The sequence below is a fragment of the Corvus brachyrhynchos genome, unplaced genomic scaffold (assembly GCF_000691975.1).
Source record: "Corvus brachyrhynchos isolate BGI_N302 unplaced genomic scaffold, ASM69197v1 scaffold56, whole genome shotgun sequence".
Lineage (NCBI taxonomy): Eukaryota > Metazoa > Chordata > Aves > Passeriformes > Corvidae > Corvus > Corvus brachyrhynchos.
In genome coordinates, this window is record NW_008238664.1 from 7,698,957 (window position 1) to 7,716,162 (window position 17,206).

Below are 17,206 nucleotides of genomic sequence, written 5' to 3' on the forward strand. Positions count from 1 at the left end.
CTTTCCAGCAGCATGTGATGAGTTAGGGATCCGGAGGCTGGGCTTCAGCTGCATCCTGTTGCCTGCCTGCTTGTCATTAATTCTATTGTGTGATGTTTACCCAGATTCATCTCATTTTCTTCCTCCTCTCCCCTTCCTTCCAATTTTAAGAGAATTCAGTTTACTTAATGCTAGTTCCCAATTAGTAGATCGTCCAAAGGCCTTCCAAAGGAGAGAATAGGTACAGCACAAATCCCTCTTGCTTGCAGCAGGTACCATCACAGGTACCTACAGCCATGGCTGAAAGGGGATGGTGTTTCTTGCTGTCCTCAGAACATAAAAGGTGTAGGACAGCACTTCTAATTCAAATAGATACAAGATTAGGTTTTTAAATGAGATTTAGAAATTTCTATTGTTTATAAATATAAACATTAATGCTTGCAGCTATGCCTTGAAATAATGAATTTTTGCGATGACTGCTTTTGTACCCCTGCAAATTATAAAAGAAAAATTGAACAGTCACACATAAACAGAAAAATAGATACCACAAACAGTGGAAACAGGCTTTGTCTGTTCCAGTAAGACAAGCTTGTACATATGCCTTCAACCAAGCTAGACATCTTTTGTACCCTTATCCTTAGAAAGGTGGACCTGCAGCCCACAAGGGTCTCACCAGGAATACTGCTTCCACTATAGAGGATGGTTGAGTTCTCAGATGAAAATATAAGATGAAGCATAAAATGAGTACTCTGCAATTGCTAACTTCTTTTCACCTGAAAGCTGAGCTGCTGTATTCACTCCCAATTAATACAATCAGAGTGCCAAACTCTCTTGTTGTCAGAGCTGTGGGCATGAGAACATAAGCTGAAAGAGAACACTAAATGATATAACTGCTGTATTTCTGGAATTGTCAGTTAGTTTTGACTCCTGAGTGTTTTCCACTAAGAATGCCATGTAGTCCTGAAATACTTCTTCCATATTGAACCAAATTTAATTGATCAGGCTGGCAACTGCCTGTGTGTCACATTCCGGAAACTGATTTCAGGTCTTCGGTGTTTGCAGTGGATGCAAATTCTTTTCTTCTAGAGCCCCCATCATTTGGAACATGACAGAAAATACTTTGAACAATATGCAGGAGGTTTTGTTCCTGCTTCACTTTGGGTTTTTTGGGAAGCTTAATAGCTATTGTTTCAAGCCTATTAAGTTTGAGGAAAAGACTTAATCTGGAGTGTCTGTCATCCTTCATTGCTGCAATTTGCCAGGTCTCTGATGCCATGAGAGTAGAAGAAGTGGTGTGGAGGCCCAGACTCAGCTCTGAACAGCAGTGAAGTCTAAAATCAATTTTGCCATTTCACTCAATTTCAGACCCCTTTTGCTTAGGGAAAGGAATGGAGGGAAAGGCAGCTGGTTGAACTGAGTTCTGAAAAAAAAGTCTTTAGAAGTATACAGTGGAACAGGAAGTTGCAAGTGCTTGAACACTTCTAGCTGCAGACATCTAACCACAGCAATAACTGATGAAACCTGTCTGCTGCAATCAGTCTGGCTTTATAGGGCTCTGGCACAATTAAAGGCAACATCAGGAGCAGTCTCTGAGCCCCATGCTATCCCAGGACTGTATCTCTAGTTGGCCTTGGGAGAACCCATCGGTGCAAGCAGAAGGACATAACTTTCTTAGCAGTCAAAATGGTATCATGATGGGCACCCAAGCAAGGAGAATGTTTTTGTGCTTCCACCTATCAAGGGATGCTGTCACCATCTAGTCTGTATGAACTGACTGACATAGATCACTTTTCAGGGAACTGTAGCCTGACAAAACATTGCATTACTCAGTCTTCAATTGCTTTGTCCCTTGAATGTAGATGTCATGCATTTGACTTTGCTGTGTCTATTCCCCCGTCCCAAAAATGAGAGTTTAATTCTGTGTATACCCACCAGTATATACAAACTGAAGGATTATAGTTCTAAGGATGATGTAAAGCAGTTGTTTTCTAGGACTCACATGAATTTACCAAAAAACATTGAAACATAAGAATAATTAATTTGCAGCACTTTCCTTACTTTGAAGTTTTCAGGTTGAAGTCATACTTCCTGCAGCCACCAGCGTAACAATACTTGCAGTTGGTGGCACGATATTTTGCTGGCCTGCTTGGTAAAACTTCAGAAAAGGCTGTCAATAACTTTTTCTGTGTTTTCTTCTAACTAGTGTCTTGGGGAAGAATGGGTCAGGTTGGCAAGAATGGGTCAGGTTGGCAAGAATGGGTTGGCAATTTGTATGATTGATTTCAGAAATGTAACAATCTAGCCAAAAATATGTCCACCTTTATTCCCCTGTAATTTCCCTGTAATAACACCTTCTGGATTTCCTCTGTTTGCTTTTCAGAGTCAGACACTACTCCAGAAGTGCTAGTCCATCTTGGTTTTAAGAGTGGCAAAGAAAGGCTGTTCAGGGTCTGCCAGAATCTGCACGGCTTAATGTACTTCTCTGTCTTTTCAACCAACGCAATAATCCGACTCCGAATCCTGCACTCAAAGGAGATATGCACAGCTGCCCAGTTACCCACTTGGCTTTACTGCCATGGTGCCTTCTGCATCCCACAGAGTCTTTCTCACTTAAAATAGAGGTATTAAGATATCTGTAAGGAGTCCAGAGTCCCTGTGTGTCTTTCCTGAATGCCTAAGGGAAAAGCTATCTACAGTGAAGGTTATCCCTGATCTAGTCCTCAGAAAGGCCATAGATAAGTTTCCTCTTACCTGAATGGGTCCAGGGAACGTCTGTTTTGATGAACCAGGCTGAATGTTCCGGTCTTTGCTGGAGAGTTGCAGCTGAAAGCAAAGGGAAGATTGAACCTTCCATAGCAGCAGGAACTCCAGAGACTTCTTGTGTGCTATTCAAGGGCACATATCTGGATGCAGCCAGAGAATCAGAGATTGTTGGCCAAGCACAGGGAAACTCCAAGCACACTAGGAAGAATGGCAGAGGAGAGTGCAGTATAACCACTGTTCTTGCTTCTTGAAGCTGAAAGAAAGTCAAGAGAGCAGTCATTTAGACCTCTTTTCACTGCTTAATGCTTTTTGCATTTGCTAACACAACCTTTGCCCACAAAAGCCATTTCCTCAACTCTATCTATTACTTTGACTGTGAAGGCACAAACTCTCCCTCCTAAATGATTGCTTTGAGCTCAAAGATTGCATTGACACACTACTTTGTTCTACTGTACAAAGAGACAAAAGCAAGAGTCCTGGACTGGTGGTAGACTCACAGAAACGCAGGGATGTGGAACAGACCCCATGAGGTATTCCAGCATAGAGTTCTCTCTATAAACAGGAAACTCAGTGTGTCCTTTGTCAAAGGATACCTTTTCTGCCTTCTGTCTCAGGAGAAAGGTCACTGATAAAGTGACAGTAGCTTTGTTTATACTTAACTCAGCTTGCCAGAGATAAATGTAGAAGTAGTAGCTTGCCAGACTAGTAGTGGACCAAAGCCTAGAACAGTCCTGAGGCTTGAAGTGTAGCAGCATTGCAAGACACCAGCACAGATTACTTGGTTCAAGCAAGTCTCACCCACTCTTGCAATAAAAACGCTGGGGACCCAAAGACTCGAGTCCTACAACATCCTTGCAATGGCACATGGGATAAATGGGGGCTGCAAAGAACCTTGAGACCTGCTGTGTTACAGGTGGATTCATCTTTAATGAGCTGTGGGATTGTCCCAGGTTTCACAGCAAACAGGTAAAACCTGGGTGTGGTTCTCATAGTCGAACATGGCAGGCAAGGTACAGGTTTGGCCTTGAATGTGGCCCCGTGCAGGTGCAGCTGGTGGGGCTGCTTGGGGCAGTCGAGACCAGACTGTCCTGCACCCCCTCCTTTCGTGAGAGGCTGTATACAATACCTTCCACCAGCTGGCACTGGTATTTGCTGTAGTTCCCCACAGAATGCAGATGCAGCCGGTTACCCTGCTGGGTCTGAAAGAAGCTTTTGACAAGAAATATCTCATAAGGGGGAATGAGGACTTCTTTCTCAGATGTGTGGTAAGAAAAGCCTTGCATAGCTGATCCCAGGCAAGTGGTCACTGTGAACAAAGTTTCATTCCCAAACTTCTGGGCTTCATTCCTGAGGAGGGAGGTAGAAGTGAAACGGCCAAATCGCACCCTGCTGCCCACCTCGGCCTCGATATGTAAGTCTTTTACACTCCTGTGCACCTGGTAGCACTTATGTTCCCCCATGCTGCTCTGCCATTCCTTCATTATCTGGATAGCAGTTGTTAGGTAGAAGTGAAAATATTTAAAATGGAACTTGTGTCAGAGTTCAGCTGCGAGTGCAGGGAAGAGTTCATGGTGTAAGCCATGAGGACGATGGCATGGCTCTCACGCATCTCCCTCAGGAGACCTACAGGGCTCTTTAGCAAAGCCTCCCGAGCCTTCTTCCAGAGACTCAAATAGTCCTTGTTAGCAGCTATTTCCTTTTGAAAATAGTCTCCTTGCTCCAGTTCTTCCATCATCTCCTCTCTGCACCCCAGATACTGGTCATCAAAGGCATGCAGAGCCATATCCATCAGGGTGTGGGACATAGCCTATGTAAAAGCAAATGAAGATTAGCACCAGAAGTGTGAATGTCTTGTGTATCTCTGTGGATGCAAGCCAAGTTTTCCTCTACCCTTTTCTTGCCTCTTTGTCATTACTGGCAGAGCAAGCAAGGCTGGTAGCTAATCTTTAGCAAGACCTTCCTGAGCAACCTCAGGTTACTGTCTATACACCAACCACAGGCAAATACTAGTCAGGATGCCAGAGTTCTTATTTGATGTGGATCTGCTACATTAAAATCTCTGGGAGAATTGGTCCTTCAGAGTGTGATGGTATTGAGCCTGCAGGACAGACCCATGGTCCATTTATTTCAATATTCAGCTTAGTACTGTTAAGTGGTTTTGAAGAGGGAAAGAATAAGCAAAACCATGTACTAGAGGCAGTGTAGCCTGAACTATCACAGGTGAACTTCTTCTCCCTGTTCTTACAAACCTTTTGGACATGTTTTGGCTCCAGGGGAAGGTGTTCAGTAAAGAACAATATAGCAGCAGTGTGCCAAAACTATTGTTCGTTCACTGTCCCAGTGAGACCAGCTGGACTCGTCATGTAAATAAACATTAAACACATGAGTAAGGATTTACACAGCTGGGTGCTATAATAGGAAAATAACCCCTAATGTATTCTGCCTATGAAACAACATGCTAATTGTGTTTCTAGCATTTCTAATTAATAAAAACCTCATTTAATCAGATCTAAGAAATTGTGTGAGTTATGGCATTGTTCTTTTTGCTTTATGATCACCTAGTAGACTAGTCAAGTACTGTAATCAGTTGAATTCTACAAAGTAGATAGATATTTACTTTAATCTCAAATATTCATCCTGGACACATAATCAAATTAGCACCTTTCTTAGCCTCTGAAGTTATACTGGCCCATAAACCACACAGGGATTCAGTTTATTTATCCATGATATCATAATTGTTTTAAGGAAAAGCTAAAAGGCAGTCACAAGAAGTAGAGCAATATTATCACTGTCCCGTCCAACAGCACATTGATTTTGTCAGAGCCTCAGCTGAGACAGGCTGGAAAAGGAGAGGAAAGATTCCATGAGATCTACCCACAAACATACTCTAGGAAACCATCTGGATGCAAACAAGAGGAAAATTCCACCCAAGTAGTTAAAACAAATTAGGACAGGTGAGAAATGGAACTGAGGAACTGAAAGCAGAAAAGTAAAGTTGAACCCAAAGCTCCTTAAAGAACCTGTTTCAAATGGGAAAAAAAAAATATTTCTGGGCTATAAGCAATTTCACTATTTCAAATAAAGAGCAATATTTACCTCTTTTACCAGTATTTGTGAGAAGATCAGCAACAGGAGGCTGCCCAGTGGCACCAGCTTCCTAGAGTTCACCCAAGACACTGTAAAGAACATTTTTTCAAGGAAAGGCAATTTACATGTCCTTCCTTCTGTTTTTCTTTGAACTGGAAAGTTCTGCAGATTGTAATTTGCATTCAGGTTTTGGTGGCTGTTCTTCAACCAAAGATCATTTGCCAAATTCTCACTGCAATTCAGAAGTCATTAATCAATCCAAGCAGACAATTTATTGGTAGAAGTGTGCCCGAAATCCATCAGGAAATGTCTGGTTGCACCAACTACAGCTGGAGTGAGTGTCTGTCACCTTGATAGTTCCTTTAATTCCAAGGTATTTCGTGTTGTTCTTGCAAAAAGGAAGAAAACTGTGGCTTGGAGAAGTCTAAGGCACTTCTCTTGAGGAGTGATGTGTCAGGGTGACTACTCCCTGCTTAAGAGTTTAAAAAGCCCTTTTAAAGAAGTTGACTCTGATAAAGCCAACACAGAAGTGCAGGGTAGGTTGGGATCCCGTCTGGAAGTAGAGATAACCTGACCGTCCTTATCACCCTCTGGTTTCTACTCATGTGCTGCCAGTCCTACTCTTACACCACTGCAGAGTGGCACCTTGTTGGACTGTTTACATTGGGCACAGGCAAAACGAGTGTGTAATTGCAGATTCTGTACTGAGACAAAGCTTTCTCTAGCAGCTGCTTTCCAGACACCCTTCCAAATACTGGCAGCGAGTTACTCACCTGTGGAGCCCCATGACCTCTGGTAATTCTTCTGTATGGAAAAAGAGCCAAGAGCTGTCAAGGCTTTGGTTCTGACTACAGAAAAGTGAAGCCCATTTTCCATGGCCTGATGGTGATAGGCTGGGTGAGGGAGGCACCCCCAGACGTGGAGTGATTCCCTGAAATAAGAGATGTTTGTGAAGCTGCTTGGATTCTGTGGACAGAGCATTTGCAAAATATTGCTGAGATAGGTGGGAGGTGACATACTGGGCTGCTTTCAAAGCAGTTGCTGCTGCTGACAGTATCTGCAGCCCCTGGTGACATGGGATGATGCCATGAGGTGCGAGAGAAAGTGATGGATGCAGACTACCTACTTCTCCTTCCTGGAATTTCTCTGTTATCTTGGGCTGTATTTCAGAAAGTGGTTGCTTGACTGCTAGAAGTGAGTCCACAGGAGGGCTCACGAATTTATTCAGAGGCTTCTCCATGTCTGTTTGTGTAGAGTTAAAACAGACCTAAACTGAGACAGGCTCCCGTGGGAGCTTGGCAGTCATGATAAACACCCCCACTAAAATGTGAATTCAGCTGCGTATAATCAGTTTGCAAATTATGTCCCTGGTTTTCATCTCTGACCTGTTAGTGAATGTTTAGTATGAAGGGAACCAGGAAGAAAGGCCACTGAATTTGCGTTTTCGAACGCTTCGGGAGCAACGCAGAGTATTATAACTACAATAAACACAACGGCCGTAAGATGGCAGCAGAGGATTTGTGGCGGTGCTTAGAGATTCATTAACCAAGCAAAAATCGAATTCCTCCATTTCAGCAGTAAATCTGTAACGTGATCTGAGCGCTCAGATACCCAAAGGTCGCAATGACTTCAGCCCATGAAGAGATCTGATGACACAGAGCAGATGACATAATGGAGGCCTCCAGGCGCAACTTGCCTGAAAAAAATATTTACTGAAAGGGAGAGAAAAATATAAAACTAACCAAAAAAGGCAAATATACACAAGAACGTTTTTGTGTTAACAAGACCATACACAACAACAAAATCCCTATTTTATTAGTACAGTAGATATTAGGATTCCACTCATCTCTAGTATTTTTCCAAGAAAAAATTTCACTCTTTTCAATAAAGCACTCTGTTAATTTTTACTAGATCGTGTTCAGAGGAGAGTTTTACTGTGAGCAGTGAAGGCCCATTAGTTTATGTCAATAGATGAACCAGTCACAAGTGCTTGACCAAGACATACAGAGATATTTACGAAGTGTCTTCTCCTTGGCCAGGATCAGCATAGCTAGTGCAAGTCATAGCAGCTTGCCAAACAAGGCTCACACTGGCAGCCATCTCTGCGGACTTATCCTGCGTCCTTACTTCAGGACAAGGCTTTTCAGAGAAACGCTGATCTGGGTAGATGGTGGGTCAGCTAAAGCCTGGCCCTCCTCTCCCTCAGTGTCACAGAGTGCTGGAACTATGACCTAAATTTCAATGTAGTCATTTTGGATTCAAGATGGGGCATTTGAGGGGAGAAAGAAGCCTCATGCACTGGGTTCCTGCTCCTCAGGGATCACAAAAGCAGACTGTGTCTTTCAGACATCTCTTTTACCACAGGTAAAAGCTGTACAGAGGAACAGAAAGAAGCAGCACACCAACTTGCTTTACTTAAGCAGTATTTATTAGAATTAGCAGCTGAGGATGGTTGCACTACCTTACATGTAACCAGAGAGATTTGGTCTCTGTCAGTTCCCTGAGCATCAGCAGTCCTTGTCCTTGGAAGTGTGATCTGCCATCCGCCTCTCAGGGAAGGAAAGCTGACAGAGTATATTAAGGAAGGTTATGCAGAAAGTTGCTAAGGTATAATATTAATACCAGAGGACAGAATGAAGTAGTGCAGAGGGAAGACAATATGTGTACATAAAAATACACATACTTTGTGTATATATATATTTAGCTACAAGTTGTCTTGAATAAACAAAACACTGCCCCAACTTCAATCCATCCTTGAAGCAATTTTCATTTTGTTTTTTTCATAATGTTTATAACTTTCGTTTCTTCTTCTTCTTCTTTTTTTTAAGATGTTAAGACACTTCTAGTTTCAAGGATAAATGCAAAGGCAGTGGAGGAGAAGAGGTTATTTTTTTTGTTCTGATGGGCATTTTCAGTTTCACCAGAAACTGATTGTAAAAAAATCCCAAATAACCAAGAGAATTCAAAGTCATTTTTTACAGTCACTAAAAGCAGCACACAAAAGCAAGAGCTCATCTAGAAGGACTCCTTAAATGCACCTTTTGGGATTTATTTGTCGTTGCTATACAGGCAAATTTTGTGACAGAATAATCAGAACAGCATACCAGAACTTGATTGCTGTCTATGCAAGAGTATTCGCACGCTTCTATCTTTACAAAACGATCCTACTGTGATGTGTATTTAATGTGATCATACTACATGAAAATACTGAACTTTCCCACTAATTGGAACAGGAGACAGGTGTTCTTCCTTCTTCCCAGTGAGCATCCCAGGATCAGATCCATCACATTTACACACATCGTGACATTCTTCTTCCATAATCCTCCTGCATTTTGCAGAAGAGGATAAGAGATATAATGGTGTTTCTAAGGCATGCAGTGTTTTTTTTGAAACTAATCACCATTTTTCGCCTATTCTGTGCTGGGGATTCAGGTGGAAGGAAGTTAAGAGTCTTCTGGTGAAGCTCAAAATACCACAAAAGATGTCTGAAGAGAGACTTTATTGATGAAAGGAAGAAAGTTAATGGAAGCTCAACAAGAGGGGTAATTCCTGCCTTGGTGTTCCAGCTGGTTAGGGAGACAATGGCAGAAGATGCCAGTCTAGATGCTTTCCTTCCCTCCTTCCCAGCCACAGCCTTCTTTCTCCTGTGGGATTCGGAATGTTCCAAGCCAAACAAGTGAAGAGACCTTCCCATCCTCAGTATCTCCCAAAGAAGCGGTTGTAGGCCAAGGCAAATCCTATTTGGTCAGAGAGATAGTCACAGGGGGGATAGTTTTCACAGCGCTCATGCATCTGCTCCATCGGTCTTCTGTAACTCTCAAAGTACCTGGAATAGACAGAGATGCAATTCTGCAGATTCAGCCAATGCAGCTGGAGACAGCTCCCTCACCTGACACTGACATGAAAGAAGTGATTCTCCAGTGTGACCCAACAGAGGACTGGTCATACTGAGTTAACATCTACTTACACAGGGATAGACTACTTGGTCAATGCTGGGAAATATGGTATTGAACCCAAGTTAAATAAATTGCTCTTGAGGTTTTCTCAGCAAAGGATACCACAGAAGCTGTAAGTATTTGGGGGTTTTTTGTCTTCAATCTCGTTCCCCAACTACCCAGGATTATTTTTTTGTTGTTATCTATTTTATTATATATTTATTTTATTATTTCCTTCTTACCTTTATTTTTGCCCAATTTCTACTCACCTTCCCACTAGCCATTCTTTTTCTTTAGCTTAAACACTTTTCTCTAATTATCCTCACTTCTGTTGTAGATAGGAACACTATCCCCATGTAACTTCTTTTTCTTTTCTTTTTTGCCAGGCTAAGAAAGCCCAATTTTTTTAGTCTCAGCTGTACACTTTGGATGTCCTTCTCAGCTCCTCTTCTAGCTTTTGTTAATCTTTCCTGAAGACTACACACACCACCGCAGGAATCCCACCAGTATCTCATGAATTTTTACTTTATTTCTGTATTGGAAAGAGTAGCTTAACAACCTCTTCCAGGAAATACGTGAAGAACATTCTTGCATTATCTCAAATTTCTCAAATAGCTAGGATTTCTCCCAATCTTTGTGTCTGCTTTCTGCACATGTGAATGTATGTTCTAAGTTTCAGAAAGAACAGCCAATCTTATCTAGCCTTGTTCCCGCAACAAAGCTGTGCTTCCTTTGTGGGGAACCAGAGGCAACGACCAAGGCTCTGTGATTCTCATTATCCTGGAAATTGGTTCTGATGACCCTGTAGGTTGGAGCAGCTTCTAACTTGTATCCTGCTGTGCCCATGGCTAGCCCACAGTTAGTGCTGTCTTTCCCCGTGGGAGGAATACTAGAGTTCAGCTATGAGACTTCAAAAGGGTTTTAATGAAAACAGAACCATTTTTCCATCACTGTCTCCTACAGCCTTTTTCCTTCAGTACATGAAGGTAATGACATAGCTGTACAGGAAAATAATGCCTTGTCATGCCCTACTGCCTTCCCACCCCCTCTTCAGAACAAGTCCAGAGTCCAGCTCTCAGCCCAGCTTCTGAGTTGTTACCATTCATATGGGCTGGATCTTTTATTCCTCTTCACAAAGGCATTGGCAACTTCTTTCTTAATCTTGATGCCTGCCAGGAGAGAACACAGCATGTTGGAGATGCAGCGCTGAAGCACAGAGACTAGTCTAACCTCTGAATATCAAAATCTACTCTCTTCACAAGCACATGACTGCCACAAACCATACTGATGGTCTGTTTATCTCTCCCCATCCCACTGTCCACTCAATGCTCCCTTCCCACTTCACATCCCCATGAACCAAGGGCTTTTTCTGTCATAAACTCAATTTCCTTATCACACAGCATAATCTGAGTCTGCAGCAAATGTGCAGAAGGCATAAAATATGAATAAGAAGAAAATTAGGAGATTGGCACCCTCTCTCCCTGGCCTACTTAATTTTAGAGTCTTGGCTTCCTTTCTATATCTTGACTCAGACTGAGAGTGATGTGGGATACCGACCAGAAGACCTTAAAACACCTCCAATGAGCCATGAGCAACAGGCAGCACACAGAAATGCCAGTGCTCACATGTACAGAGTTCTGTGAAAGGGGAAGAGTATAAAATAGCTACAGTAAACATCACCCAGTGAGAAATACACCCAGGATGTGCAAAGATCCCAGTACTCGGGACCTGGAGAATACGAGAGGTCTTTCAGCCATGACAGCATTTGCCCCTGCTCTCCACTAGCACATTGTGCCTGCACAGTTGCTTCTGTGCTCCCTTGATTTGTGGTTGTGCAAACACTGTGGTACTCTGAAGCACCCCACAAACACCAGGTAGAGCCACTTCTCTCCCCAGCCCGAGCCAGGGCTCAGCACAGCACAGCCTCGCTCCTTGGGATGGTCTCACAACAGCAGAGGTGTGCACAGGTGCCAGCACAGCAGCAACACAGGCAGCTGCACACCAATACACATTTCAGCGTGGAAACTGGCAAGCTGCTGCTGTCTCTGGGGGAAAAGAAGGTTCTAAGACCTCTGCCTGTGGGGAGATGGTGGGGTTTGTTCCTTCCCTCATTATCATGGAATGTTTGGCTGTATTTCTCTTTGGAAGTGAGCTGTATCTCCTCTCTAGCAAACTGAGGTTTATTCTGGATCAAAATACTGACTACACAGAAACTTCCAGTTAATGAGTTGTCAGAAACTACCACCTTTCCCTGAATAGTCTTTACATCTTTTTTTTTCTCTTTCCCAATCTGTGTTTGTATTGGCTCACTGGAAAAATACTAGCTTTCATGATTCTCAGCACCAATGTTATCCTTTAAAGTGGGAGAAAGGAGAGACAGGAGAGAACAAAAAGGATTTTCCATACAGATTTCTGCCAGGATCAGCTTGCTGCAAAAGCTGTGAACAACCCAAGGTGTGCAAATCCCCACATCTCAGGTGACCTGACAAGAGGAACTGCAGCCCTCAGGAGCAGCCAAGGCAGCCCCTTTCTTTCAGGCTTTCCATGTTGCAGGGTTTGGCAGGGATGTCACAACCCATTGATGTGGGCAGCTCTCTTAACACCTGGGGATGCAGCAGTCACTCTGGGCAGGTCTCTGAAGCCAGGTCAGAGCAGGGAGGCTGGCCGTGTTGCTCCACCAACACAACCCTGTTTCACAGAAGGCAGATGCATCCAGCTGCTAGCAACCTGCATCACCCATGTCTTTCCAGGGCACTGCTCGAGGGTTTTGGAGATGCAGGCTGTGGCACCAGCACACCCGGAGCAATGCTAACCTTGCAGGTGCAGGGACACTGACTGCCCTCGTGTCACCTGCTCACACAAGAAGGGCTCTGTTTGCTGCACATGCTCCTGCACCACAGGGACTGCAGACTTAGGGAGCAAAAAGGGAAGTGCTAGAGAGGGACTCAGCATAGGTCTTGTTCAGCCCTTGAACCTATCAAAGGGAAGAAAGAAGGCAGATGCAGGAGAATGGAGCTGAGCATCAGTCAGAATGATATACTCACTGTCAGCACTGGGAGATCCTGAGGGTTCTTTGGAATCTGGAAGACAGACAGACAGAAAGGAGTCTGGTTGTGAGTCGTTCTATGGTTGTGAGTCATCTTCCTCTGTAACTGAATCCCACCACTGACTTGATCCACCAGATCCAGCTCCCCCCACTTACACAGAAGGTCTGTTTCTACCAAAACGGTTTTATTAACACCCGCCATTTAGAGAGAGACTAAATTATAAACCAGTTTAATTCTTAAGCATATTAAAATGTTCAAATTCTCTGCTGCAATTCAATATGCAGCTGAGGTGGGGGTGAGTGGGTGTTGACCAGCAGAAGAAAATGCCCAGCAAAAGATGGGGGTCTCTGTTCCCAAGCCCTCTCTCACCCGTGACTCTCTCTCCAACAGAGATCTGAAGTTGTGCAATGACTGGTGGTGCATCTCCTCCCCCCAAAGCTCTGTGTCTCTCCCAGACTGGAGGGAGGCTGGCAGCAAGCTGCAGGGTTCAGCACTGCTCTAGAGCCTTCCTGGGAAGATGTCCCCTTACCTTTCTCACAACAGCAGAGTGCTGCCAGGGCCAGAGTCACGATCAGCAGTGCCAGCAGACTCCTCATGTCTTCTTTGGCTGCGCTAGTCCCCCTAACCTCAGAGCTTTCCTGGAGGCTACTGAAGTTCTCCGGAGCTTGCTTTTGGGCAGCGGTTTATAGCCTGTGATTTCTTGGAGAGGTGAGTAATCTGGCTTGTGTTCCTGTATCTGTGCTCCAAAACAAAGCCCGTCTTTTGGCCAGGAGATGCCGGGACCTGGCTGTCATTTTGGCATCCATCTCATGACCCAGGGCATTTCCAGAAGATTTTATCTGAGGTTTTGAATGGGGCTGTTGAAGAAAAACAACCAGATTTTAAAATAATTTTTCTTACAGACTTGAAAGTCATTCAGTCATGCTGGAAAGCCAGGGGAGAGACCAGCACACCCTGAAGTAGAGCAGCTCTTTTCATGTGATGGGGCTCTCTCATGTGGAGTCTGTCAAATGAGACTGAACCCAATGGTGACCTTTTCCTCCACCCCACCTTCAACCATTACCCTGAGGGTAAGGAAACCTGTAAATCAGTTTGCATAGGAAAAACAATAGTTTTTCAGACAGTTTCACAGTTTCACCCAAATCACTTTGGAGAGATGAGATTTTTATACTTTTAGGAACTTTGAAAGTTAGTTTGAGGTAAGATCTTTGTATTTTCCTCCTGGAAATCTTCATAATTTAGAAGCTTTATTTTGGCTTCTCTTGTCTAAAAGTCAAATAAAAATTTAGACTCCAAAAGTGTTTTATTCTTCAGGATCCGAGTGTCTAAAGTTACTTGGTACTACAAGAGCCTTGCATGGGCTGTGTATCAATAACCCCACAATCCCCAAACCCCCTATCCAAGTTACCAAAGCCACATCCCACAAACAGCATAGGAGCCACAGAATCACAGAATAAGCTGAGTGGGAAGGGACCCACAAGGATCATCAAGTCCAACTCCTGGCCCTGCACAGGGCACCTCAAGAGCCACACCCTGTGCCTGAGAGCATTGCCCAAATGCTCCCTGAGCTCTGTCCAGCTGGTGCTGCGACCACTGCCCTGGGGATCCTGTTCCAGTGCCCAGACACCCTCTGGGTGAAAAACCTTTTCCTGATATTCAACCTAAACCTCCCCTGATACAGTTCCAGCTGTTCCCTTGGTGCTGTCACTGGTCACCAGAGAGCAGAGATCGGTGCTGCCCCTCCACTGCCCCTTAGGAGGATATTGTACAATGCAATGAGGTCTGCTCCAGGCTGAACAGACCATGTGGCCAAGTTTGGCAAGTTTGGGGTTTTTTTAAATCATATGTGCTTCTTCTTTCTGGTAGTGGAAACATAATCTTCCTCCACCTCATATCCAGTCCTCCTCAGACCCATGTGCAAAGGCAGACATGTCCAAAGGTTACAGAAGTAAAGTTTAGGAGGCTCCCAAGGAAAATCAGAGCCATTAGGGACTTTGCCAATTCTTAGAAACACTGTCTTTTATCTTAGAGAATTTAGCTTAGAGGATTAAAATAAACCCCAACTTTTGTCCCTGTTAACTTTTCTACAGTCCAGGAAAGCTGAATATATATACTAATGATATCCAGCAAAAGGTTTTGTATACATATTATTCCAGCAAAAGAGCAACAGTTTAAAAGTAAACAAACATCTAAAAATAATAAGTATTCTAGGAAAGTTATGCTTCCAGATGAATACTTGAAATAATATAAATATATAAATATACAATTCTAGTAATGAAAACGGCTTTATTTATCCTCCCATCTTTTCCCAAGCTTTCTAACCAGCATGTAGTCTCTTAAATCTGTTTGGTTGTTGCTCCCACTAATGAAATCCCACAGAAATCTCTGGTATTATTCATTATTTATACTGGTTAACTGGGGATTGGGATCACTAGATATTTCTGGACACAGACCCAGACAGCACTAGACCTTGTGCCTTCTGTTTTGGTGGTGTCACAGTGTCAAGTCAAACCCAGACACTGCTGACTTGTTGATTCTAGCATATGTGAGCTTGCTCTGGTTGGTGATCACAAGATTTACCTACTTGAGAATACAGAGAACAAGTGTGTGAATATACCTAATCCATACAGGTTTTTTCCTTAAAATCATTTCTCTCCCCTGGACAAAACTTTAGCAACTGTCAGGGTAGAGTTTCCTATCAGAAGTGTTTTCAATAAATAAATCACATTTCTTTCCAAAATTCAGTTTCAAAGCTGGCAAAGCCTTGAAGCACCCTTTGGAAGAAGATGCATGTTTCTAATGGGCCAGGTAATTTTGGCTCCAGGCTTAATTTCACAGATTAGTCAACAATTTGATACTTCATACATCATAGACTTTGATTGCATGCCATGAATCTTTCCCACTTCTATAATTTGCAGGTGCCTGTGTAAGCCTGGAGAGGTGAATGTCGAAACCATCTGTGTCGAGCTTAGCTGGATGTTATGTCTCCTACACAAATTGCACCAAGGAGTGTCCCAGCTCCTGTGGCTGCTGTTAAGCCCAGAGCAGCATTGAATTCTTGGACATGTCAGCACTGGTGCCTTTTGGCCTGGGGACAGGCCCTGGTGATGGTGACAACCAGAATGCAGCCATGCTCACTCCTCAGAGGACTGGGAGGTACTCAGTAACCTGTGCACAGGGTCAAGCCACATCTTGGCTTCAAATGATTTGAGAACAGTAAAATGAAATTGTTCTATGTGAACAAAGTTGGGCCTGACCCCAAGCATTAGATTGCTTTATCTGTTTATTTACCACCAGGAGCCCCTCTCCAGCTTTGGTTTCTGCAGCTTTCAAGTGCTACCAGAGTAGTTTCAAGTGGAAAGGTTTCGAAAGGGGATTGCAAAAGGAAATACAAGTTAAGTCCGGACCACACACTCCTTTCTAAAGGAGCACCTAGCATCAGGACCTGATGGTAGCTGGATAAACAAGAGGCAATTTACAGGATTTTCTTTCACCAACTCTCACCCTAATTTTGTTTTAAGATTAAATAGGTGCCTTCTGGATTTAGTTTCCCCAGCTGAGGAAAGATTTGATTTTCAAAAAGTGCATCTGCATTCTGAACATCCCACCATTTTTAGATGTCTTAAGACTGGGAGTTGAAATTGGCCAGTGACCTCTGAAAGAAGCCACTAGTAGAACCTGGAACAAAACCATTATAGATTCTTCCCGAACCATATGCTTGCAAGGTAATAACTTTTTCTCCCATAATCTGCACCAGAATCTGTGACAAAAAAATTCAGTTTCTTCATGGAAAATTGCATACCCCCTTCCAAAGTACTGTGACTCATGAGAAGATAGTATCAAACCAGCAATTTATTTTGTAGTAAACACCCACATCCTGACCTCTCTGTGATCTCTGCTACATCAGCTCAGAGCTAATTAACACAGTGCAGGAATCCATGGCTACATGGGAGAGAAGCAGCAGGCAGGATAACATACAGGGACACAAGCAACTGAGTATTTTTCAGAGCCATTGCATTTTTGGGGAGGATACCCTGGACTCCAGGCCCCAGGGTGGGGACGGGTCATCCTTTACTTAGTCCTCCTCCTTCCAAAATAGTGCTTGTAAGCAGCCGGGTAGCCGTGGCGAAAAGCGTACATTTCACAAGGGTAGTAGTCCTCGCAGAGCTCCCTCTGATGCTCCTGGTGTGCCTTACTACGCTCCCTGATCCTGTAAAGGTAGGAGAGAAGAGGGGTAAGTGCTGTCATCTTAAATATCCACCTACAGCCCTTTCCTGTCCAGAAACTTCCCACTGAGATAAGGATCCACCACCAGAGCCCATCATCCAGCGACAAAGTTCTTAGAGCGCCAGCTTCTGTGTTGACCACACCCAGGGAGTGACATGACTACAGCAG

At 43.6% G+C, this 17,206-nt stretch overlaps 3 protein-coding genes across 3 annotated transcripts in view; all 3 read right to left on the minus strand.

The window, feature by feature from the left end:
• Positions 1–6: 6 nt before the first annotated feature.
• ART4 (ADP-ribosyltransferase 4 (Dombrock blood group)) lies at positions 7–6,333 on the minus strand. Its single transcript, XM_008636521.2, is given in 5 exon segments — positions 7–469; positions 2,731–2,995; positions 3,869–4,279; positions 4,282–4,549; positions 5,839–6,333. Coding segments are annotated over 4 exon segments (867 nt in total). The 5' UTR covers positions 5,932–6,333; the 3' UTR covers positions 7–469; positions 2,731–2,900.
• Positions 6,334–8,239: 1,906 nt separating this feature from the next.
• LOC103618159 (osteocalcin) lies at positions 8,240–13,546 on the minus strand. Its single transcript, XM_008636522.2, has 4 exons — positions 13,341–13,546; positions 12,809–12,844; positions 10,864–10,933; positions 8,240–9,655 (listed from the first exon to the last, which is right to left on the minus strand). Exons 1-4 carry the CDS (start codon positions 13,405–13,407, stop codon positions 9,526–9,528), a joined length of 303 nt encoding a protein of 100 aa, XP_008634744.1. The 5' UTR covers positions 13,408–13,546; the 3' UTR covers positions 8,240–9,525.
• Positions 13,547–16,645: 3,099 nt separating this feature from the next.
• Positions 16,646–17,206, minus strand: part of MGP (matrix Gla protein) — a 6,534-nt gene continuing 5,973 nt past the window's right edge. The window contains exon 5 of the mRNA XM_008636523.2: positions 16,646–17,021. Within this exon, the coding sequence (XP_008634745.1) occupies positions 16,883–17,021 (139 nt within the window). The 3' untranslated portion in view covers positions 16,646–16,882. The remainder of the gene's footprint in view (positions 17,022–17,206) is intronic.

What these genes read in the sequence shown, in the direction of transcription:
- LOC103618159 (XM_008636522.2), bottom strand. Translation starts at nt 13,407, where the DNA reads ATGAGGAGTCTGCTGGCACTGCTGATCGTGACTCTGGCCCTGGCAGCA. An exon ending in ACTCTGCTGTTGTGAGAAAG is followed by an intron (nt 12,845 to 13,340) that starts GTAAGGGGACAT and finishes TCTGTCTTCCAG; the next exon opens with ATTCCAAAGAACCCTCAGGA. An exon ending in AGGATCTCCCAGTGCTGACA is followed by an intron (nt 10,934 to 12,808) that starts GTGAGTATATCA and finishes CTCTCCTGGCAG; the next exon opens with GCATCAAGATTAAGAAAGAA.